This window comes from Suillus subalutaceus (genome assembly GCF_016647625.1).
Source record: "Suillus subalutaceus strain FC151 chromosome Unknown DFJ58scaffold_30, whole genome shotgun sequence".
NCBI classification, from domain to species: domain Eukaryota; kingdom Fungi; phylum Basidiomycota; class Agaricomycetes; order Boletales; family Suillaceae; genus Suillus; species Suillus subalutaceus.
The window spans coordinates 89874-113243 of record NW_024540279.1 but is presented as its reverse complement, the minus strand read 5'-3'; the positions used below and the strand labels follow the sequence as shown (position 1 = coordinate 113243).

Sequence of the window (23370 nt, the reverse complement as noted above, 5' to 3'; positions counted from 1 at the left end):
TGTTCTGAGTCCTGGCACAAGACCTCACGAGATTAATTAACAACTTGAACTAGAAAAGGAAAATCAAATATTTCGACAGAACTCGTTCTGCGTCAGTCAACACTGCTCAGCGCTCAACAGCATAGAATAAAATTGGTACATGATATGTAGATCAAGACAACAGCGAGAACAGCATAAACGCATACAATCAAAACCAAATCTTCAACGTGTCCAGCACGTACGGACATCCAATCATTCCTCATCGTCATCTTGGTGTGTCCCAGGCCTGAACAACGCCAACAGATCATCCATGCCGAGTTTCATATTCTTCATCTTCTCTCCACTCAACGCCGCTTTCGTAAGCTCGCGTTTCTTCTCTTGAAGCTATATAGCACCATCGCTCAATTACAGCTTTAACCGCAAACGTCACATGGCTTACCTCGAGGATCCGCTCTTCTACAGTCTCGGGAATAGTGAGCTTGAAGATATTGACGTCGCGTTCTTGCCCGAAGCGATGAGCGCGATCAAATGCTTGGTCCTATCCCTGCAGTTAATGTTGAATTCAAAAAGTGAGCCTAGGACGGACCTCAAGCGCAGGGTTCCACCACATGTCAACGAGGACCACATTGTTGCAGCAGGTCAAGTTTAACCCTGAAGCGCAAAGGTTAGGGACTCGTCATCACCATGAGTTTGAGAAGGACGTACCAGTACTCCCGGCCTTGAATGAAATTAGGATACAGCGCGTGCTCTTGCTGTTTCGGATTTTCTCTAGTGATGCCTCACGTTTATCCTTGGTCATGCTTCCGTCATCTACATCGCGCCATCATAGCAAGTCAGAAACCTCGAGAGACGAGAAGCCGAAAGGACATACATCGTACAAACTTGATCCCCTCCGCAGTCAAGAACGGTTCGATCAGATTCAGCATGCTGGTGAACTGAGAAAAAATTATCGTTTTTTCAGCACTCTCGCTTCGTTCATCGATGTCCCGAAGAATTTCCAGCAACTTGCGAATCTTCGCCGAATCCGGAGGTAAGTTGGGATCACGAGCGGTTGGTGCGGCCACAGACTTGCGTCGGGCCTTGGCAGCGATTTCAGTACAGTCGGGGCAGTGGTCTGAGTCGGAAGAGGTAAGACTGCGCAAAGACGAGTTAGAATTCATACTGTATGTCAGCAAAGGCAACATACTCTGTCTGACATAACTGGCATTTCTTGCCGTTCGAGACGCCCATCTGTCCTAAAAGCGTCGCAAGCTCGTCGGCATCTTCATCAGCATCATCGTTCTTAGTGGGGCGAGGCTCAGCGGCCTCAGAGTCGATACGGTAGTCCTTGTACACGAGGGACGGATGGTTGCAAGCTAGTGAATCTAGATTAGCATGTGATGCAAAGTCGATACACGAGCCAGCTCACCCTGCCTTAGCCTCAGAAGCATAAGCAACACGTGGGTATAATTCTTGGACGCTTCGTTGGCCTGAACAAGTTTGTCAAGTTCACTTGTCATGCGTTGCGAGAGCGTATTGTAGAATGCTTGCTCGTCTGAATCGAATTTGCATTGAACAACAGACAAATGCCGTGACGGAAGGGAGATGATAGGTTTCCCGTTAAGGACGAGATCTTTGGTACGTCGGAGCATGATGGATTGGAGAACGACCTGCACATGGTGTCAAGTTGTAGGGCAAGTAAATAACTACACATGCACAAAAGGACGCACATGAAGTCGCTTAAGGGCTCGTACTGGTCGCCCGGCCTTGATGGGCTGTGCGATCTGTTCGTTGAAGTTTTGCCAGTCGTTAAGCGGACGCACACGGAGAAATTTGAGGAGAGAGAACAGTTCATCCACTGTATTTTGCCTGAAAAGAAAACTGTAGGACTGCCTTCACATAACACGATTTTTAACGTACATGGGTGTGCCTGTAAGACACCAGCGAAACTTCCCGTCTAGTTCGCAGCATGCAATAGCCGCTTTCGTGTTCCTGTTCTTGATGTTGTGTGCTTCATCTTTGTGTACTTGTTAGATTATAATTTAGCCAACCCCGATGGCGACGCACCAAGAACAATCCTAAACCATTTCACGCGGAATAATGCGTCCTTGCCCTTTGCCCTTCCGGGTTTCTTCTTCGTAACGACCTTGTCAGAATCAGAGTCCGAGTCTGATTGGGATGCTGCCTTCTTGGATTTTGACTTGGACTTTGATTCGTCCTTTGCGGGAGGTGCAAAGGTCGCGTATTCAGAAGCGACAATGGAATACGAAGTAACCACGACGTGTGCGGCCTTGAGTTTCAGAGGGTCTGTGCTGCATTAAGTTTGATACTATTTAGAGTAGAAGGGACCCACCTATGGTACGACTTTGGCCATGGTGCTCAATCACACGTAATCCCACAGCCATCTTCGCGATCTCGGAGGCCCATTGAGAGACGAGTGCAACTGGACAAACAACCCTAGAAATCATGGATTTAACAAACAAACATCGAAGACAATTGGACCTACAAAGTCGTGGCAGCCCAACCATCTGCTTTGTCAGATTTTTTGGCACGACCATCGACGATTCGCGTAAGGGTCTGAATAGTCTTGCCAAGACTGCACAAAAAAAAAGGTTGATTACACGCGAGTAGCAGTAGTACTGACAGTCTTACCCCATATCATCTGCAAGTATGCCACCTCTCTTTTTACCTGTTTCTTTATCGCGCATCCAAGCGCGACCAAGGACCTGATGCGGGAGAAGTGTGATACCGTCTTGAAAGCCCTCCACAATGGCTTCCTCCATGTCAATCTCAATATCATCATCAGGGGTGATACTATCCTCTACGAGAGCGCGCAACGCCTTTTCAGTCTCAGTGGCGGACATCCGAGGTTCATAGACGTATGCTTCATGGGACACATCCACCGCCGGATTAAGGCCGGAAGGCCCCGGAAGAATATCACGGTTCGAAGGAATGTGAATGGGTGCTGGGACTTGTGTGCGCTGTAGAGGAGGCACGGGAAGAGCCTGTTTCAAGACATCCATGACAAAGTTGTTACGAGCAGCCGGTGGAGGTTGAGCAGAGGATTGCGACTGGGTACTAGGAGGTCTACTTCAAGTTAACAGCAAAAAACTTGAGTCGCACGCCAAAAAGGACAGCTGAGGAACGCGAGTACGTACATGTCCTCGTTTTCTTCATCAGAAGAGATTACGATCGTTGTTCGGCCTCTGTGTCGAGCTGCTGGTGCCTCCGTTGAGGCTGCAGAAGATGTCGAAGAGCTTGAGGAACTTGAAATAGACTACGCAATATCGTGGTGAGTTGAGAGATGAAGTTGAAAAAGAGGACATACGATTACGCTTGGCGTTTCTGAAGTCTTTCCATTGGTTGGCTTCTTGAACTCTGGGTATAAATTAGGGTCAAATGCCATCTGTTTGCGACTGGAAAGTTGCTCAGGTGTTATTCAGAATCTTATACACAGTACATACAGGCGTTCCATGGTTGTAAGTGGTCGGGGTATGTGTTAGCTGAAGGTGTTTTGATGATCGCGGATGAACAAGACATGCAATTAAAACAACGCGTCGCACTTAATTGAACGTCACGTGGTCGTTTGTATTACATACTCAGTCCACGGTTTTGAAGCAGTTTGTTGCGTTTGTTTGTACATTTTTGACCACAACAACGCCTTTTGAACCGGTGGAGTCGGATCGCTTTCATGCACCATGAGCTCGCATCGTGCACGCACGCGTTCCAATTATCTTTTCTTCCTCTCCTACCGAACTCGCTGGTGCAGTCCACTCCTCTCAATGATCTCACATATCCATGAAATTTAACCCATCCCAAGGACCGACAACGACCAATACTCACACGTCAACAATTCCGTCTACTACCACCTCTTTGATTCTGTAGTAAACACTTTTCTCATCCAACGATGTGGACTCACCTCCAACTCCGCCCAAATTGGGCTGGTAGTCTCGTCCCATTGCCAGGTAAGTACTAGTACCAAGCGGCTCTCCGCCCCGATCAGGTGCTTACAACTTTGGGGATAGTTCTTCTCTCCCCTGTCATTTCCTCAGGTTCTGGACCTCGGACTTAGGGTAGTGAAGCTCGGTTCAAGTTCTGTGACGTATGAGGTCGCGGTATTTGAGGAGGGAAAGGATGCACCCGCAGCTGTTGGGGGTTATACCCATGTCTTTGTTGAACGGGGATCCAGGAAGAGCATTCCCATGAATGAGCCCCTTCGGGAAGGTCTTTCAATCCTGTTATCGACCAATGAGAGCTTGGAATCTAAGCTTTGAAGTGCACTTACACCAAATCATCATGGAATTCTTAGAGCTCACAAATGAACGAGAGAGTGCTATGACAAGAACAAGTACTTGCCTGATTCGCTGATTTTTCCAGTATGACGACTAGTCTGACCTCTACAGCCCTTTCAAGTGCGTAGTCCACAACATATTATAGGAGTCATATACGTAAGTCAAACGTAAGTCGTCCACCTCTGTGCACTTTTGTGATAAATATTGATTTTATTGATATTTATACTACCGCCATATCTCTGGTGCTCGTGTGCTCTCCGTGACCGATGTGATATATCGCTGTAGTGCTATGTCCCATGATTCGGAAGGCCTTCCGATATCTGGCTAGGCGTTACTTTACTTCTTAGCGAACGGCGAACGCTATATCAACTATATATATGCAGCTTCCCTGTTCCTGTTCTGCGTTATCGTGCCGTTTAAACCACGCAGCTCCAAAATCTCAGTCGAGTAATTTCAACACACTGACAAGGTATCGAATTTAAAATCAAGATCTATCCCAAAACACCGTGATCTTCGTCTCAGCTGTAAAGTTTAGAAGGTTCTCGGTGACCGAGCTTTCGTGCACACGCTTGACAGGACCGTTCTCAACACTACGATTAATGTCTTTGCAATCTAAGTATAGCCAATTCACTTGCACATTCGTTTGCAAGATGATTCATAGATTGGTTTTCAGCATAAACTACAAGACCTCGCTTACCTCCAACATTAAGTGTAAATAAATAAAATTCAGACTACGAATGTACATACTTGATCTAGAATGAATAGAACCTATTGACCAGAATTGGACTAGCTGCACGGCGGAGATCACTTGTATACATGCAGCTATAATATCTCAACTGTCCTGATGGAGTATAGCTATCATGTTGCGAATAGCATCGGCCTATCTTTTGCGGTGATAACCAGGTCATGAAGCCCATTGACTTCATGAGTGAAATATGTCTCTTAGCCTGGACCAGGTACCCGCATCAGTAAACTGGGGAGCCGCAGATATTAGTGGTACTTTGTAACCCCAATTGATGAGCATTTCAGCTTACAAAATATGAGAATATCAGTGACTCACCAGTAACTTACTGATGCCGATGACAGGGAATGCAAGGCAAAGTAGATGGAGCCGGCAATGCGCGAAACAAGCAGTGCTCAGGGACTCGAACATGTTGCATAATGTCAAAGCCAACTTTACGGCCCCGACACGCCGCAGCAAGCAGATCGGTTTCCGTATCTCTTTATCTGACAATAATGTGGCATGAATGATGGAGTTTCATGTGAAGTGATGTCAATTGGGAGGTAGCTATTGAAGCCGGATGATTTGCCGACCCAGTTCGGGGCAGTAATGTCACCTGACTGAGCCACGATCTCCTGCAATAGCCGCCCGAGAGCGGGTTTCCTTAGATTGTTGGTAGGAGGACGCCGAAGACATGATTCCCAGATAGAAGGCGAAAAGGGCCCGTGCATCTATGCTCGTTGAATCCTTCAGCTCCTGCATAATCACAACGAACTGCTTGTGGTTAGGGGACCAACCTTATTGATAGAAGATAATTTGTGTATTTCAAGCACTCTTTGCCAGTGCGCCAGACTTGGACGAAGGCCGAATATCGGACAGGTAGATGATCACAAGCGCCGAGTGGCGATACCACACAAACATAGAGTTTTGAAGTTCGACATTGTTATTCTTGTCGATGCAGCGTATCGCTCCACACCCATGTTTGTCACTATTTGTATAGCTTAGGGGTAGAGCCTTCGGCTGGCCGCTGTTGTCGTATGTCGTACGTAGCAGTCGTCATTAGATCGAGGCCACACCAGTTTCTGTCTGCCAGAGGTGGCACATTGCCAGCCGTGCCAGTCCATCCTTGTGAAGGCATTTATCAGTGTCACTCGAGTCTCGATCACATTAAGTACACGAGATGAGCGTTTTCCATTTGAGCGTCAATCACCTTTCAAACAGCACCAAAGTTAAGGAGAGACACACTGCTAGCGCAGCTCTGAAGATTCAGTCGAGCATATTGACGCAAGTGTGATTGAGGGCCTAACTCGTACTTGGATCCCGGCCAGGAGCATTTTCGGAGAGTATTACTTGGAAGGTCTCGGTAGCATAGTCGTAGCGTGGTGCACCACGTAGCGCTGCATGCTTCTGCCGATCATCATATTCAAGGAAGACGAAGGGTTGATTGGGTTCGATGACCTAGTGATTGCCAATATGAGTGCTGGCTACCAATAGGTAAGATCGTAGTTTCTGCGCATCAAGAAGTGCGTCTCCCGTAACATTTTTCCGACTTGGCCAAGTGGGCCTGGCCCTTACGGCGGTTTCCAGTTAATCATGGTGTTGGTTACCGAATCCTAGTACTTGTTGTGGGCAGAACCTCCAGGCAGAACCGTGGGATCAGTTCCGAACTTCCGGACATCAATAGAGACGTTGCCAAGCAGCTAAGACCGACTTCTTGTTCATTCCGTAACTTGCAGCAGTCTGTAGTGACAATCTCGAAGGTTCTTAATTAATCTCACTTGATGACATTGATGCTGAGTTTACCTTGGCTGGGATGTGTTCGGGCAGGAAGTTTGAGATAGAAGAGCATTTGACTTGGCGGAACTGCAACGTGGGGCTGTTGACGAGGGATTAATCACTAGTGCCTGCAGCAATAGTCTAGAGGACGAGACTAGTGACGGTCACGGATCATCGATCATGATACAAACGAAGATGGAACTTTGAACTTGCAATATTGATTTGATGTATACTTCCAGTACCATCAAAGAGAATTCCGCAATTCTGTCATTAGCTGCCAGGTTCTGCCATCAGTCATATTCTGCCAGTTCTGCCGGCAGAACTACTTCTCTGCCCACAACACTACCGGCGGCGAATCCAGGTTGATCGCCGCCAAGTATAGCTCGATAGCCTGTCGCCAGCAGCGAGAACAATATCTGCACTTGCAGCAAAGTTGACATCTTCATTGGCAACATGCAATGTTCTGTTGCTTGAACGTTGAGTGAAATGCGGTTTGTAACGAGAGCAATATTAAACACTTACCAGTACACCAACTGAGTTCATAATTTCATCACTCATATCTGGTACGCCTCCATGGCTTCTCCAAATCAACTCGCGCAAAGGAGTGCACCGCGACGGCAACCGCGACCAACAGCAGGTGGTGCGACTCCCGCGAAGTGTGCGATGCTTTCCCTCGTACTTGGGTTTAACATTTGCAAATCATATCATGGTGGCAAGAAGTTCGCCAGACCGTGACACCGAGTACCGGTTGCAGTGGGCCGTTGACCGGTACTCCACAAGTTACAATTCCTTGCACCTGCCACGTCTATGTGCTCCATGACTCAGTACTCAGCTTCGCCATTTGATCTGTTGACCCAATGACTAGGACTGAGCCGCATCTGGTGAAAGGTTCATCGAGCCGAACTCCCATGAGTGAGGCATCAGTACTAGTAATAGGGTTGTGTGAGTTTGCCAGCATATCCGTCCCAGACGATTGGAGCTCTCCATCGACATTACCACTGAGCGCTGACATTCAATCGCCTCGTAACACCGCTACTGACCAAAGTGACCATCATTACCATTTTCAACACAACACTCGATAATTTCAAAGTCCCATAGATGAATTTGAATCTTGGCTTCTAAACCCATTGATATCTGTCAGGGAAAACTACCCTTGGACTGCCCGTACGGATCCTTCATGATCTTCAAAGTCTCGAAAGGATGTGGTGATTAATGATAGGATAGACTGATTCTGCCATTCTCTTGCAGTACATAGTGGTTTTTCCAGGCTGTGCAGGGCGGCTGTTTCACAGCCTTACATAACTAGGACCTCTTCTCGTAACGCTCTCGTCAAAGATGCTGTGAGCTCTCTAACTTCAACCGCCATAATTGCATTTATGTAAAGGAAACATTCTTCCTGTGCCTCCATATCTGTGGTACCGTATGGTCTCTAGTTCATCCGCAGCTCATTAGTAACGGGATCAAAACTCGGAATCATGATGTGCGGTCGCCGGTTATATGTAACTTATTACGCTGCAGTTCACCGTCCAGCCTCGTACGTACTTATCAGTGTTTCACGGCCCTGCAGCGCACTGTCACTGTGCAGCTTATCCGACCAGTCGCATGTGGGGAACGTCGTTCCCCAGCCTTCTCGCCTAGAACTAGAATGGAAGATGAAACTGACATGCCCAATCAACGTTTCAACATTACAACTTCTAAAGTGTGCACACGCATTGAATTCGAGTCTTGCTTCTCGGCATATATTATTTGACTAGTAGTCCAAGATATCTGCTTTATCTTCGTGAGAGTAGGCATCATAAAAAACGTTCTAGTACTGTATGTAAATAATCGCATCGATTACGCCCAAGTCCAAGAAAGTAAATAACCATTATCATGCACTCGCATGCCCAAGACACGTAATCATAAATCCCAAACGAAATAGGGTGGTAGGTATCTCGCTAATTGCGTCCACGTGAAGCGGGCGCAGGCGTATTTTTAGATAACAATACACTGGAGGATCAGCGTTCAGCATCAAACCTTCTTGCCGAAGTCAAAGATAACCCCTAATGGTATTAGCCTGAACGACCAACTTGAAGTAGACTGCGGAGTATAGATTTGAACCCTGAAGACGCTCTGGGAGCCCGCGGTGATTTCGAAGTTGCAGGAGTTGGAGAATGCGGCGCGGTGGGTGAAGCAGGTGCCGTCTGTGGGCGTGGGTGTGGGCGTGGGCGCTTCAAGCGGGCCGTAGATCTCGTGGTAGGGACGGGGACACGGGCGGGGACGGGAACAGCTAGGGAAGAAGGTTGTACGTGAGGTTCGTGAAGCATCGGAGAGATTTCTTTAGCGCGTGGTGGGGGAGTAGCGGTGACCGTGACCATAGGAACTGTCCACATAGGATGAACATTAGGATCTGGTGCTTGGCTGTAGTCGTAAAGCGAGCCCGGGGCATTTCTAGCATCTAGAGCAGCAGGTGGAGAGCCTGATGTGGCATATGAAGAGAATGACGCGTAAGAAGTGGCGGTGCCAAAGGAAGATGAGGATTCTTGTAGTTCTTGATCATGTGAGGCATTAGGGGGGTCGACGGAAGTTTTGGGTGCATGTCTTGAGTTGTCTTGCTGGTCGCTGTCACTGTCACTGCTCCACTGCGCTACTATGCTCTGCTTCAGGTTTGACGGGACTTTTGGGTGGGAATACTCTGCGCCACGAGAAGCGGTTTGCAGGCTCGGAGCATTGATAGAAGTAGCGCCAGTGTCCCGCGACCCCATTGTCGTGCTACTGCCATCAGTCAAGCTTGAAGTAGAGTTTCCCGCACTTGAGGATACACTGGAAGAAGATGTGATAGGGGGAGGAGGTAACAGGGTAATAGTAGTTGCGCTACCTGTGAGGCTACTTAATGCACTATCTGTCCCGCACCGGGAATCAGGTTTAGGCACCTTTTGCCGTGTGTCACTCCTCATGGGAGACTTCAAGTCAAGGCTTGGAGTAATGCCTGAAGCCGACTTGGGTCGCCTGTGAAAGGAGGGGGAGGGAATGAACTGAAATGTCAATCGACGGCCCCGGTGATTGTTCTCCTTTCCGTTATCTCCTATCTCTTCGGTCTGCGGGACATTTTCCTGGAGCGATACGTCCGATGCGGAAATATTTGGCGTGTTCTGTTTTGCACTACCCCTGAAAAACTGCGAAGAAGGACGAGGTATCCAGGGTAATGACGGGGCAGCCAATCGTGCAGGTGGTACCTGAACAGATTGTGTTCGAGATTTGGTAAGTTTCCTGCGAGGTCTGACTTGTGCCTCGGCAAAAGTGCCTGGCGCCTCTGAGTCCATTTTTGATTCAGAAGCGGCCCGTTCGGTGGATATGTCACCGGAGACAAGTTCTTCACGATCATGGGATGAGTCGGAAAACCTGCTGTCAAGTATGGGGATAGAGGAAACTTCGTTGGCTTCCAGAATCCTGACCACTCGAGTGCGTTCTTGTGGTGCAGTACGTTCTGCTGCGGCGTCCGCCATCACCGGTTCGCGGGAAGGTGCATTGAATTTCTTTAATTTCCTCCTTCTCGAGCTCGCCCTTCTGAGCACCCCGTCATCCTCCGTCACAGAAATCTGTCTCTGACGAGGGCTGAGACCTTCATCCATATCGAAAAACACGGTATCTCCACTTGCCCCGCTCATTTGCGACAGGCGATTCACAGCATCCACGAGACTGATGCGTGAATGACGCTGGGTTGGGGTGGGATAAGACATCCTCCGGTGCGGTGTTACATCGGCATTTTCTGCCTCGTTCTCGGATGATAATGAAAAGAAGGTACTGATCGAACTTTTCTCGGACAATGCGGGTTCCCGAGAACCCGGGGGGAGAGATGTATGGGAGGCCTGTGACGACGGCAGCGAGGCACGCCTGGAAGACCTATTTCCGGATGGGTGAATGGAAGGAGAAGGACCGGAGGCCTCAGAGTCGGAGACTATGATATGAGGTACACCTTCCTCCATGCCCTCGGTGACCGGTGAGCCAGATGTGGCCGAATATACCGTGTTTGTCATCATGCTAGCGCATTTTCGTCTGCGGTATTCCCGAGCACTCAGGGGCATCACGACTGGTTGTGACGATATCGATTGCCTAGAAAAGCGGGGCGTAGATGCAGTACCAAATGGAGAAGATGACATCCAGTTCTCATTCGGATTTCGGGACACTGAGGGCTTTTGGGAGGTTGGGCGAGCGGCACTCGGTGAGTAGGCTTGTGGGACATGGGCTGGCAGGGGATCTGTTTGGCATGGAAAAGATGCTGAGCGACTATGCCCGAATGGTGCTTGGGTAGGAAGTGGTGCCGCTGGTTCATCCTTGGCCTGCCGTCTGAAAAGACCAAGTGTGGGAATAGCGCTAGTGGTCTTGGTTAGTCCCGTTGTGGAAGTACGGTGCGCGTGCGAGGAGAAGGAAGATGAGCTGGCAGAAAAAGAACCAGTATGAGAAACGTCAGACGAGGGTGGCGAGCGCGAATACAGGCGGGCGTCTAGGCCAAGGGTAGGAATAGCACCAGCGCTCTTTGACGGTCCAACCAAGAGTCCGGGGGCGCGGTGGGCATGGGAAGAGGTGGTCGCAGAAATAGAACCAGTGTGAGAGAAGAGAGATGACGGTTGCGAGCGCGAGTATGGACCGAGGTCCATGCTCAAAGTACTTGGGCATTGAGACTGACTTGACTCTAAAGAAGTTACGATGGATGTATTACTAGAGAATGCTGGGCCGGCGAGAGGAGAAGAACGTAATGGACGAGAAGCACGGACAGATGTTGGATATCCTACGAGTGCAGGTGTACTTAATGGTTGTCCTGCGCGTTCGTGCAATGCGGCAGGGCGAGGTACCACCGCCACGGCCTCAGGCTGTAATAGAGAATGTAAGGTACGACAAGCAGCAACACCCGGTGAGAAACTCACCTGCAGCACGCAAGGTTGGGACATGGCAACTTGGGAAAAGTCGCGAGGGGGAAATAGGTGTACATATAGGAAAAACCAAATGTGATGCAGGTTAGGATCAAACCGAGACTCGTTGCCTCGAGGCCATTTCGAGGCACATCATGATGTGATGGTAAATGGCGATTAGCAGAATAATAAATTTAGCCAACACTAATTATAATAATTCCGACAAGTCGCAATAATATTAATAGAAGGACAAGTGCACATGAGCACTGCCCCAGGCCACCGGTATCTCAAGTTGATTGATTCATATATCCCTGTGCAAGACTAGACCTTCATCTTCCATAAAGCACGGATCTCTTGTCAGCGGTGTATACGTAAATCATGTATTATCAATGATGTGTGGGCTTTTTTCCGTCCACAAACATGTTCCGTGTAGCACTGGGCAGGGTCGCTGTCATTTCGTCAAGTTCGCGAGTTATGTGCACCTGACACCCAAGTCGACTTGTGTCAGTTAAACCGAACGCCATATCCAGCATGTCATTTTCATCATCAGATGGCTCGGGGAGCAGATCATAATGCTCGGGCGAGAGAATAACATGACATGTCGAACAGGCAACTGACCCTTCACATGCGCCTAATGATTCAACCAAATCAGTTCACCTGACCAAATGACGTCAAATCAACCACACTAATACCTTCTAGGTCAATGTCATGCTCATGCGCAAGTGATAGGATATCATCACCCTCGTTCGCTTCGACGGTCTTCAACAAGTTACCCTTCGAATCTTTGAAATGCAATTTAATTCTGAAACATAGTCAGGGTCTACTCGGGTCACTTTTCCAGTATGCTGCGTACCCAGTGCCAGGTTCTGGTCTGGTCACATTCCCATGACGCTGTACTTGACGAATTGTGGTCGGTTTAATATTCCAACATCAGAAGGTGAGATACGCACTCTGCGAACCGTGTAACCATCTCCGCAAACTAGGATTCCCTAAATTTGACCGCGTCCAGTAATCCAATAGGTGTATTGGACGATCGCGGACAATAGCAGACATCCGCATACAGCGGAGAATGCGAGAGGACGACATGGTGAAGGACACACGAGTTGCAGAAGCGTTTCGAACGAGGAAACTCACGGTCGTAACACACGGAGGCGAATATTGACACCAGCATGCGGCGGTAGATTACATAAGCTGACAGCGTGCCAGCCCGAACCTGGCCACCTCCTTCCACAGTTCGTGCAGCACTCCTCCACACACAATGCACGACACTTGTCATTTGGTAGGTCAATACTGAGCAGTATAAGTATGGATCTTATATTGTACCACAGGATAGCGACTGGTTTGCCAATGCACTCGCCATCTTTCTTATCATTGGTCTTGTTATATCGTATGCCCCGCAGGTAAAATGTGAACAATATGCAGAACAGTAAACATCTGACCTTTTGTGGAATAGCATTTCAGAATAATTCAAATGGGCTCTTCAGAGGGCTTTAGCCCGTGGTTCTTGTTGCTTGGTAGCACGTCTTCTGCCGCGGGAATGCTTAACATGTGAGCCACCCCCGACGGTATTGACATTTTTTTTTTTTTGATGAACCGTTTAACAGGATCGCGCTTTCCTGGCCTACTATTCAGTGCTGTAATGATGTGGTGCGTTCCGCGGTGATATTGCCTGCTTCACGCCACTGAGAATCTACGATATCAGAGCGTGGGGAGATGCCTGGAACTTACTGCTGGAGTAACGCAAGTGACTTTGCAGTGGGTTTTATTCATGCTCATGTATGATTACCTCCTCTAGTCTGGCAGTTTAACTAACAACATCAAATGCAGCCTGGTTTTGTACATTATCTACTATCCCGCCCGGTTGAAATACGTTGATATTGACATCCCTGCGCACGGCACTCTCCCTCCTCAGCATGTCAAGACAAAGCTTTTGAGTGACGATTGGCGTCTTTCTATGAACGTCTCGTGGGCTGTCACCATCCATCTGTTTGAGTGACCTATCTAACCTTCTGGCTCCTGTATTCTGATGTGTGTTTTGAAGTGTCCTCATTACCATCGTCACATTTTTCCTTCTGTTCACACGCATCCCAGGGCCTGACGGAGAGGTTCCACGTCAAATATCCTTGTGGGCGACCTTTCTCGGCGTCAGCTCTGCATTACTTGCAGCAATTCAATATGCGCCACAGCTGTCGCGGACTTATCGTTTGAAGCTCGTCGGTGCGCTCAGTATCCCCATGATGATAATACAGAGTCCTGGAGCAGCTATAATGTCCATATCTATTGCGCTTCGGTGAGTAACTAGATTCGCCGTATTCGACGTTGTGCTCATGTTTATCCAAGCCCTGGCACTAACTGGACAAGTGCGTTTGCGTTTCTTGCTCTTATTGTCGTAATTAATAATGTGTCAAAGGTTGGGCGATGTTTGCTGTGTCCGGCATCATGCAAACCGCCTTACTGGCTATGTGCATTGCATGGAAGTTCCGTCAGCGTAGGCTCAGGATTGATGACTTTGGTTATTCACTAGATAGCGACTCGCCCACTCCATTGACAGACGACATTGACACCGTCGTTGGCGAAGTTTCAGATCCCCAAGTTGGCGCCATTTCTTACGCCAACAATGCGGAGGACGCCCGTGAAGATGCGCCACTCTTGGCGAAACCAAGACGTTCAACCAGGAGTTCCAGGTTTTTGGGTTGGCTGAGGTTATAAGTAGATATCTGGTTTCGGAACTTTATGTTGTTTTTCTCATTAATACTTAGAAGCTGAGCTCTGGGCAGATATAGTATACCCATTGGACCTACTTAAAGACTTTAGTATCGTAATGACATTGACATGCAGTTTCACTATGAATCTCAAAAAGGCAACTTTACTTTCGCGCAGTTTCGCGCCTCTCATCCACCATGGCCAGCTTGATCGCGATTCTCGACTTGAAGGGGAAGCCTCTAATACAGCGCTCGTACAAGGACGATGTGCCGTCGTCGTATATCGAGCGCTTCTTACCGCTTGTATTAGACATCGAAGAAGAGGGACAGCAAGTAACGCCATGCTTCTCAAGTCAAGGTATCAATTACATGCACATTCGACACTCCAATCTCTACAGTACGTATTGACGTGTCCTGTGGCGGAACCGCCTCCTTAATGATTTACACTGCAGTATTGGCTTTATCGAAGCGCAACTCAAATGCGGCTGAGATCATCATATTCCTCCATCGATTGACTCAAGTCTTGATTGAATACTTCAAGGAGCTCGAGGAGGAGTCTATCAGAGACAACTTCGTCATTATATATGAGCTGATGGATGAAATGATGGACTTTGGGTTCCCGCAGACGACAGAGAGCAAGATATTACAAGAGTGCGTATGAGGCTTGCTCGTATGTGTTGGGTGCTAATGCTGTGTTAGGTACATCACCCAGGAGTCGCACAAGCTTGAGATCCAAGCACGGCCTCCTATGGCTGTCACGAATGCTGTTTCATGGAGAACAGAGGGTATAAGGTATAGGAAGAATGAAGTGTTCCTGGACGTTATTGAGAGCGTGAACCTCTTGGTGAGTACTGCTCACTATGCGACGAGGCTCGACATAAATTGCATACATAGGTCAATTCGAACGGCAACGTGGTCCGGTCTGAAATATTAGGTGCCGTCAAAATGAAGTGTTACCTGTCTGGTATGCCTGAACTGCGACTCGGGCTGAACGACAAGGTCATGTTTGAAAGCACTGGTAGAAGTATGCGATGATTGTCTTATACTCCTCTTATTGTCTCTGATATATCATTTTTACGATAGCTGCTCGGGGCAAAGCTATCGAAATGGAGGACGTCAAGTTCCACCAGTGCGTCCGGCTCTCCAGGTTCGAAAATGACCGCACAATATCGTTCATACCTCCAGACGGCGAGTTCGAACTCATGTCTTACCGACTGTCGACGCCCGTTAAACCTCTTATTTGGGTGGAAGCTGCCGTAGAAAGCCACAAAGGGAGCCGCGTGGAATATATGGTAAAATGCAAAGCGCAATTCAAGCGCAGAAGTTCTGCGAATAATGTTGAGATCTATGTTCCTGTCCCGGATGATGCAGATAGCCCGAAATTCAGAGTTTGTTGTCCTAGATAATCTAGATAACTCCAAGCTGACGCCTGTCTGTTGTCTAGGCATCTACAGGCAGTGTGCAGTATGCTCCTGATAAGTCTGCATTCGTCTGGAAGATCAAGCAGCTCGGAGGTGGCCGGGAATATCTAATGCGTGCTCATTTCGGTCTTCCGAGCGTTAAAAGCGGTGAGTGGATCTGACCTTGTGCATTCGCTTTACTGATTAATACAGTAGAACAAGACATGGAGAAGCGTGCACCCATCAGTGTGAAGTTTCGAGATCCCCTATTTCACGGTGTCTGGTATCCAAGTTCGCTATCTGAAGATTGTAGAAAAGAGCGGATATCAAGCCCTGCCTTGGGTCAGGTATATAACCCAGAACTGGCGATGATTATAGGTGAGGAGCATCCATTTGGCTCTACTTGTGTGATGTTGACTTGAATCGTCCCAGCCTTCGAACTGCTCTTGAGAAAGGGAGTACGACTATTGTACAACAGATGTGAATGTATTATATTATATCCAGGAAATACCAGCTCCATTGATGCTTCGATTGGAACATTGATTTAGAAATCTTCAGGTTGGATCAAATTTCTCTGAGTTGTCTCTACACGTATAATCCTCGTCGACTGAGGTGTCCTATAGACGCACGCAGGCTTGCGTGATGAATGATAGTACGTTCTGTTCATCAAAGGTAGGCCAAACATCGACGCATCAACACGGCAGTAGATTTTCGAATTTGTGCGAAGAAAACTATTGGTACCAGATTGCCGCTGTGTTCTACTGCACATGGTACATGTAGTACCATGCTTGGGATGGTTTGCCGTGGATGGCTTTTGCAGGCTTTTTGTACGAACGACGTGGCTCAAGAACACGTTTGTACAGCGAGTAAGTACTAAGTATCAGAACAGCATAATGCAGGACTAACGAATTTGGGTATAATACGTCAACGGAATTATGGATAGGGGAGGAAATCATTGTAAGTTATTGGGACGACGAAATTGAGTTCATGAGTCAGGTGCTATACAAGCCTAGCTTGACACTTCGAGTGAGTAAAAGGCAACACCTGGTCCAGATCTACTTGCGCGCCATCTTATAACGCGATATTTCAGCGAATGACATTGACCATGATTCAAATCACAAACCTCGCAGCACGACGGGAAGAAGATAAGGCATTATACGCCCACATAATCCTCGAAATTATCCGCGCGTGTCGCGAGAGGGGTAGCTTCTCCCAGCTGCCGGCGCAGAACATGCGATTGACCGCGAAAAGCTTTGCATATGTCATCCTCCAGCCGGCAAGTGATCAGGAATCGGAGGTTTCTGGGAAGCTCGGCGCCTGCGTCGACAAGGACACTCAATATTTCCTTCCTTGCGGCTTCATTCCCTCCCAGCTCCAGACCGTCAATGATTACCAGGAATGGACCGTTCCAAATGACATCTCTAGAGGGAGCGAGGATAAATTCCTCAAACTGCGTCCTCGCCACCCGTGTCTTCCGCAGACTGGTCTCATTTCCTACGGTCCCTCCAGAGATTCTGCTTGAACTGAGCATTACGATCCGCTAGATCACGGGCGATTGTCGAGAACAGGTTTGAGTAACTCCGGGTGTCGTTGTGCCTGGTACCTCGAAAGCAATATGAGGAACCAAGGCGTGACGCAAACTGAAATTGTTCTCCAATCACTAGCGCTATGGAGCTGCACAACTCTTCAGGCCCGGACAAGAGGCAGATCCTCTCTGATTCCTTGCTGTCCCCAATAACCCAGCTCTGTAGGGATGTTATGAGATCAGATGGTGGCGCCGCACTGTTGGCCGGTAGATGAACGGCATATGATGCTGCACATCTGGCGTCTACGGCGTAAGACATATCACGAAAATCTGCTTTTGCGCCTGTTTGAAACGGGATGAAGACAGACGCGGGGGGGAAATAGTATGACTTACCAAGATCTTGAACATCTTCTAATATTTTCAGTACAGTGAGCTGTGTAGAGACGGCCATATAGCTTTGAAAATTGCGTTGCAGGTCTATGAATGCATTTTCGAATGCTTTGATCTGAGATTCCATGTTCAGCGCTGAATTCTTGATTGCTTGCGCAACTTTGTGAATCGCGTCCGACATCAGTCAGAACTCTATTGCAACTGGAAGACTCACAGCTGCCTCGAGTATCCACATAATCACGGATGAAGAACGCGCATTCGATTGTTTGCTGCATGATCGCTTCGAGGACGTTTTTTTGTTTATGCAGATACGGGAGCGCATCGACGGTCATAACAAGATCGTAAGTGTCTTGCATAGTGTGCATCAGCCGAATTATGCCGAATTCGCAAGCGATCTTTTGCCTGACGACCTAATAGCGATGATTTATACCACATAAGCATGAAAATGGTGCGCCCAAACCTCGTATCCTGTTGCCAGTATTGCAAATGCAATCCTTGCGTAGGGGTGAAGCTAAAAAAAGAGTCAAGCTAGTTCTTCCGGGTGTGGAAGCTGTGCCACACCTTAGCCAGTCTTTCAGCCACCGAAACAAAAATACTGATTTTTACCAGAAGGGGGTAAAGGTGTTCATCGCCACCAGTGTCTCTGCTAGCCCGAGAAATTGCATGTTCAATGATTCTTTTATCTTGACCATAGTCTCTTGGTTGATTTGGTTGGACATTTAGATCCGCAGTACGGTTAACGGCGGCAGAAAGCTCCTGCGTGAAAAAACTCAAAGACCTCGTAAATGACATAGCACCAGCTTGTGCTGCCCTGAAAGACAAAGTGGGGATTCCTTCTATGCGCACGGATGCTGCAGACGATAGAAGCGGACGTCTGATCACTGTTGGCGGATTCATCATTAAATTAATGTCCTCATTGGAAAATGACACTGACAGCTGTTTTGCCGGAGAAGTTCGTCGACGTCGAAGATAGCAATACCAATAGGAATTGGCTCGCTATCTTTTCCGTCGTAGCCGAGAACACGAAATACGAGTTGTGAGGTTTGAGAAACGTTACTGGGATGCCTAAATTATTGCACAACGATACAACATGGGAGGACTTACAACGTGAATGTTGTATCCCACATCAAGCATTTCTCCCCCTGTTGTCCTTGAGATGTGATGTTCTGAGACCCTCCGCTACCCGCTGCATGGACTTCGAGGAAGAATCGATCATCCCAAGACAGCTTTCCAAATTTAGGAACACGGTCGATGTCCAGGATAACAGCTTTTAATGCACCGTTAGCAACAGTGGAGAACATTATTGTCAACCGAGATGTACCAGAAATGTCCAATGCATCGATCGGCTTTGTGCTCGGTACGTCAGTTTGCTCGACCGTCGAATTGGCAGCTTCTTCAACGTGGTGATTACCAGCGGCAGACACACCCGAAGTCTGAAAGACCTTGAATTCTGCCTGAATTTTTGCGCCCCCAGACTCAAGAGTCTTCCGAACAACTGCGGAGGTTGTGAGTGGGCTACACAAAGACTCATAGATAACCTACCACCGTTGGGTGCAGCGAGCCAGTCCTTCACGAAACCTTCCACCACAGCTATCGGCTTGTTTTTGTGGAGCCAACGTGTTGCAAAAATTTGCAGTGAAGCATGCGAGTCGAGTTGGAATGGACTAATGACAAACGCATCAAACAGATGCATATGCGCAGCGTCAACCGACCTACAAATCATATCCGTCTGTCCATCTGGAACGTCCTTGATTACTGGACTTTGAGGGGCTTTCCCAGATAGTGTCGTCTATAGCCACTTGAACACGGAATGTGTCATGGTGGACGGAGGGCAGATCTTGCAAGTCAATGTCTGCGGGAATGATTTGAGAAATAGCGCCCAATAAAGGATGCTTGACTACTCACAAGAGATAGATAGCTTGTTGATGGTCGAAGATTGAATTTGTGCAATCCTAAAGTAAATCTCGATCTCTTGGCCGTGTGATCCATATAAACTGACAGTGCGCCTGATGGCTAAAGATGCGTTATATATGTTGAAGGGGAAGTTGTAAACCTCACTTACGACCTGGGCATTTCAAGAGTCTTTCGACGGTGTCCTCAAAGCTACCAATCCGCCGGGACTGTCGCATATCGCAGGCATCGATGTTGAATGTAACTTTGGAGGACTCTTCAACTTTGCTTGTTGAGGGTGCCGCATACTGTTAATTCCCACATAAATCCCAGTTAACGATAACTCACAAGCGGTGTGTCTTGTTCCACTTGTAAGATCGTAGTGCCCAGCCTGTTGTCTGCAGCTGGTTGCAAACACTGATGCGCACGCAGAAAAAGTCGTCCCAAGAAGACCTCCCAACTTTCGGTAGTTTCCCACGTAGAGAGATATCTACGCAGTGGTGAACCTTCCGAGTCGACAGCTATCATATACAGAGAAATGCGAACCAAATAACTCTATCTCCAAAACATTCGAGCGGGATTGGCTAATGGAACCAGTCAGCTATTCGATATCACGATTCGAAGTATAAAGATGAAACTTGCCGATCACTACGTAAAGATTTACTACGGTCGAAATGCCTGGGGACTGCGTTAATAAACCGCATGTGATTCGTCAGTCAAAATGGTAACGTACGATGAAGATTTGGCATCATCATAGTTGTTCATCATTTTTAACGGTGCGATCGTGACCTGCTTTCGGTATCAATTTCAATGAGCCAGAACATCTGGCGACGAGATATGATCATACCGTGGGTATTAAGTGGATGTAACAGCAAGAGTCAAAGCTGAATGGTGTTGCAGAAGACTAGAAGTGAAATCAGCGCTGGTATATATACCAGTGATTTATCCTGAGTCGGACCTTTCTCCACTTTCTTCGAATAGATGTGACAGAAGCTCGATAAATTGGAGTACGTACTAATAGGGGGATAGCCTTGCTGCTGGAGTCAGCTGAACACATGCAACGCTCGCGGAAGCAATACCTATCAGGTAGCTAGGCGGCTATCCGAGATATCGATTCGGCGTTCGATGAGTGTCGGGGTGGCAGTATGATCATGATGACAACTTGAGAGTCAGTGGGCCAAACATGGACCGAAACGAGGATGAACACCTGGCAAGCATTAGTCAATATTAAGTTAGGCTAGATCTCAATTATGACAGTTTTCCCTTGCCCAGGGCACAGGGCTCAATTCTGAGAAAAACGTTTGATGCTTCTAAGAATCTAAGTAGCGCCTAGAAACTGCTTTGAAGTTGTGACAAGCGCCACTTCAAGTTTAACCACGGAACCAGCCGCTCTGGAAATAGGTTCCGCGGCATGTTCCGATTTCCTGAAGTCCTTTGGCGCATAAGGACACTCACAGCTAGCATCTGTTCCCCTCCATGAAGACTCTTCAGTATGCTCCTTTCCTCACATCAAGGGACAGTCGTGCATGTGAATCTCGGTCCTTTACACGAAAACTGCTATATACGCAAGTTATAGTCGGAATTTATTTTCCAGGCATAATGAATTGCGTTGTTAATATAGTGCGATTATAACACGTTGTATTGGCATTGCACCCTGCAATGCATAGCCTGATGGAGAAGATACAATGCATGACAGTGAGCAAATTTCGAACGTCCACAATTGAATACCCAAGATCTGATGGTTTTTTCTGCGGCAGTGAGTTCTCCATTTACGCTGATGTCCGATAGCGCGCAATCTTGAGGTTCATCCTGATTAACAGGTCAGAGTGATTCACAATCACACAAGCGCGAAACAGCATTACTTAGATTATTCCCGAACTCCACGCTTCATGCAGTGATTCCATCAGTATGTCTCAAAACCCGTGCTTCTTCATCTTCTAGACGCCCTGCAAGGCGCAACCAAAGGCGCCAAAGTGATACATCTTGCCTCATGGAAGAAGATCGTACCTGCGGAATGTTATCGATTGCTTTCGCAGGCCCCACCTCTGGGAACACGGGGAATTAAACTACCGGATACCCCGGAATTCCGCTCCTCACGAAATTGCGAACATGAGCTCTCAGCCAAAGTTCTTCATCAACGGATCAAGATAGCTTTGAATGGTGTGTATCAAAAGCAGATACGTCATTGAAATGCTTCAGCCCAGTATTTCCTGGACAGAGGGTTTGAAGTTTAAAAATCAGAGGAATTGTAGCAGAGATCATTCAGATGCTGATACGCTGTCCAGTGTCCAGTTTGGCACTGGTGCTATTAGTCCGGCACCAGTTACCACAGCCTGAGCGTGTCCTATCTTGATAAAGATTACGATGCGGTCCCATGCCTGTAGCTCACGGTGATAGAACGTAGGTCTATAAGGTTAAATATGGCTCCACCGGCTACGCCGCGCAGCCTTTCAGAAATGAGTTGGTTTCAGGGAACAAGAGGAAAAGACTCATCGCCGGTCGACCAAATTTTCACCCATTGAATTTGAAAGTGAGGCCTCGAACCATGTAGTAGTACCGTAATTGATCGAAACCGCCGCGGCATCCTTCTGTGAGGGCAAAATCTGGCAAAATACGCAAAGTTGACGGAGCGATTGTGATACCATATCACAATCGCCCCATTAACTTTGCGTATTTTATGTCGATCAATGTCGATTCGGTCAGTGGAAAAATGATTTTTAGCTTGAGCATCATGCATCATGCACCACCTCCTTGTTGCATAGTAAGTGCTAAGTGCCGCTCGAGCCTTCTCAGTCAGGTTTTGCAGTCGGATTTCCTTGGCGAAGTGAGCGTCTATACATGACATATATGATAACTGCATCCGCTGAAAATACACCCGAGATCTACAGTGCGACTCTCACGCAATCAGTCTAAAGTCTGCGCCACCTGCATCATCTCGTTGAAAATCACCATGAGTCACTCGCACTCTGTCTATTGAATCTCATTTGAATACGTATTCTGTCATAGCCGTGCACCCGTGACACGTACTACTGCACCAATCAAAAACCAGCGTCAAATTCTTGTGAGGCAGGTGGTAGGATGATTTTGCAATTGCGATCTCAGTTCGATCTCGGGAAAGCCGTCTACATTTATTTCAGGATCCATTCGCAGCCGATACAATGTGCTGGGCTGGGCGCCCGAAACGCTCAACCGTGACAAGTGCCTCCCAACCCTTGAGCCAAGCTACGGTGACTGCGCTATCGTTGAATCACATCGTGTAATAGATGTGACCGAGAAGCAGAGTTCCTGGATTATCGAATTTCGTAACAGTGGCGGCTATGCAAATTGTCCGGTCCACCTGGACTCATGATCAGGTTCGGTTCTGAGGGTCAATAAACGAGGTGCACATTCATGGCTCTTCCTATCGTATAGCACGTTGGCTTATGCGGCTGCACCTCTCAACAATACTGCAAGTGCCATCCCTTAATTGCAGGTCAATCTATTCATATCTAGAAGTTTGTGGAGCATCATCATGAGTTGCTTTGTAACACTATTTGCGTGCACGCCTAGACCGCCGTGTATCTGCTAGTAGCACTTCATTGCACCAGAGCTCCTTGTTACCTGGGCGCTGCAACAATCTTTAGCTGCTCGTGACATTGAAAGGGACTGCCGCAGCGATTGATGCCCTATAAATTCACAGATCACTGACAAGCTTGATCTTGTGATGTTCAGTCACCTTGATACATACGACGTGAAGCGGTTGCAATGGTGACTCACATGGCCAAGCGTCGAGCTCCTACGTGACATGCAGCAGGGACCTGGTCGAGGGAATGGATTCAGCGAAGGGC

General features: G+C 47.9%; 7 protein-coding genes across 7 annotated transcripts; 3 read left to right on the top strand and 4 right to left on the bottom strand.

Moving 5' to 3' along the window:
• Positions 1 to 28: 28 nt before the first annotated feature.
• On the bottom strand, positions 29 to 3485 carry DFJ58DRAFT_777769 (SNF2 family N-terminal domain-containing protein). The gene is made up of 16 exons (XM_041389579.1): positions 3423 to 3485; positions 3287 to 3374; positions 3117 to 3235; positions 2611 to 3048; positions 2465 to 2554; positions 2312 to 2415; positions 2026 to 2265; positions 1879 to 1975; positions 1689 to 1827; positions 1388 to 1628; positions 1166 to 1334; positions 851 to 1113; positions 685 to 789; positions 566 to 630; positions 419 to 517; positions 29 to 363 (listed from the first exon to the last, which is right to left on the bottom strand). The coding sequence occupies exons 1-16, from the start codon at positions 3431 to 3433 to the stop codon at positions 232 to 234; spliced, it is 2400 nt and encodes a 799-aa protein (XP_041245928.1). The 5' UTR covers positions 3434 to 3485; the 3' UTR covers positions 29 to 231.
• A 171-nt stretch (positions 3486 to 3656) lies between these two features.
• DFJ58DRAFT_715471 (HotDog domain-containing protein) lies at positions 3657 to 4232 on the top strand (the record flags this gene model as incomplete). The annotated part of the gene is made up of 3 exons (XM_041384128.1): positions 3657 to 3721; positions 3779 to 3923; positions 3984 to 4232. 3 exons carry the CDS (start codon positions 3657 to 3659, stop codon positions 4230 to 4232), a joined length of 459 nt encoding a protein of 152 aa, XP_041245927.1.
• Positions 4233 to 8459: 4227 nt separating this feature from the next.
• On the bottom strand, positions 8460 to 11795 carry DFJ58DRAFT_777763 (uncharacterized protein). The gene is made up of 2 exons (XM_041389578.1): positions 11652 to 11795; positions 8460 to 11597 (listed from the first exon to the last, which is right to left on the bottom strand). The coding sequence occupies exons 1-2, from the start codon at positions 11673 to 11675 to the stop codon at positions 8799 to 8801; spliced, it is 2823 nt and encodes a 940-aa protein (XP_041245926.1). The 5' UTR covers positions 11676 to 11795; the 3' UTR covers positions 8460 to 8798.
• On the bottom strand, positions 11796 to 13018 carry DFJ58DRAFT_777761 (ferredoxin). The gene is made up of 5 exons (XM_041389577.1): positions 12966 to 13018; positions 12587 to 12916; positions 12490 to 12532; positions 12329 to 12438; positions 11796 to 12267 (listed from the first exon to the last, which is right to left on the bottom strand). Exons 2-5 carry the CDS (start codon positions 12720 to 12722, stop codon positions 12023 to 12025), a joined length of 534 nt encoding a protein of 177 aa, XP_041245925.1. The 5' UTR covers positions 12723 to 12916; positions 12966 to 13018; the 3' UTR covers positions 11796 to 12022.
• Positions 13019 to 13089: 71 nt separating this feature from the next.
• DFJ58DRAFT_777755 (uncharacterized protein) lies at positions 13090 to 14479 on the top strand. The gene is made up of 7 exons (XM_041389576.1): positions 13090 to 13184; positions 13241 to 13283; positions 13339 to 13412; positions 13464 to 13622; positions 13678 to 13926; positions 13977 to 13996; positions 14047 to 14479. Exons 1-7 carry the CDS (start codon positions 13108 to 13110, stop codon positions 14343 to 14345), a joined length of 921 nt encoding a protein of 306 aa, XP_041245924.1. The 5' UTR covers positions 13090 to 13107; the 3' UTR covers positions 14346 to 14479.
• Positions 14480 to 14536: 57 nt separating this feature from the next.
• DFJ58DRAFT_725818 (AP-2 complex subunit mu) lies at positions 14537 to 16160 on the top strand (the record flags this gene model as incomplete). The annotated part of the gene is made up of 7 exons (XM_041385297.1): positions 14537 to 14735; positions 14791 to 14989; positions 15038 to 15182; positions 15233 to 15362; positions 15422 to 15726; positions 15783 to 15906; positions 15955 to 16160. 7 exons carry the CDS (start codon positions 14537 to 14539, stop codon positions 16158 to 16160), a joined length of 1308 nt encoding a protein of 435 aa, XP_041245923.1.
• A 276-nt stretch (positions 16161 to 16436) lies between these two features.
• DFJ58DRAFT_777749 (uncharacterized protein) lies at positions 16437 to 20842 on the bottom strand. The gene is made up of 19 exons (XM_041389575.1): positions 20502 to 20842; positions 20391 to 20447; positions 20277 to 20335; positions 20090 to 20127; positions 19892 to 20033; positions 19716 to 19831; positions 19559 to 19666; positions 19370 to 19505; positions 19196 to 19317; positions 18975 to 19148; positions 18758 to 18920; positions 18588 to 18709; positions 18215 to 18534; positions 18114 to 18164; positions 17868 to 18063; positions 17657 to 17812; positions 17273 to 17605; positions 16862 to 17241; positions 16437 to 16808 (listed from the first exon to the last, which is right to left on the bottom strand). The coding sequence occupies exons 1-18, from the start codon at positions 20598 to 20600 to the stop codon at positions 16892 to 16894; spliced, it is 2742 nt and encodes a 913-aa protein (XP_041245922.1). The 5' UTR covers positions 20601 to 20842; the 3' UTR covers positions 16437 to 16808; positions 16862 to 16891.
• Positions 20843 to 23370: the final 2528 nt, after the last annotated feature.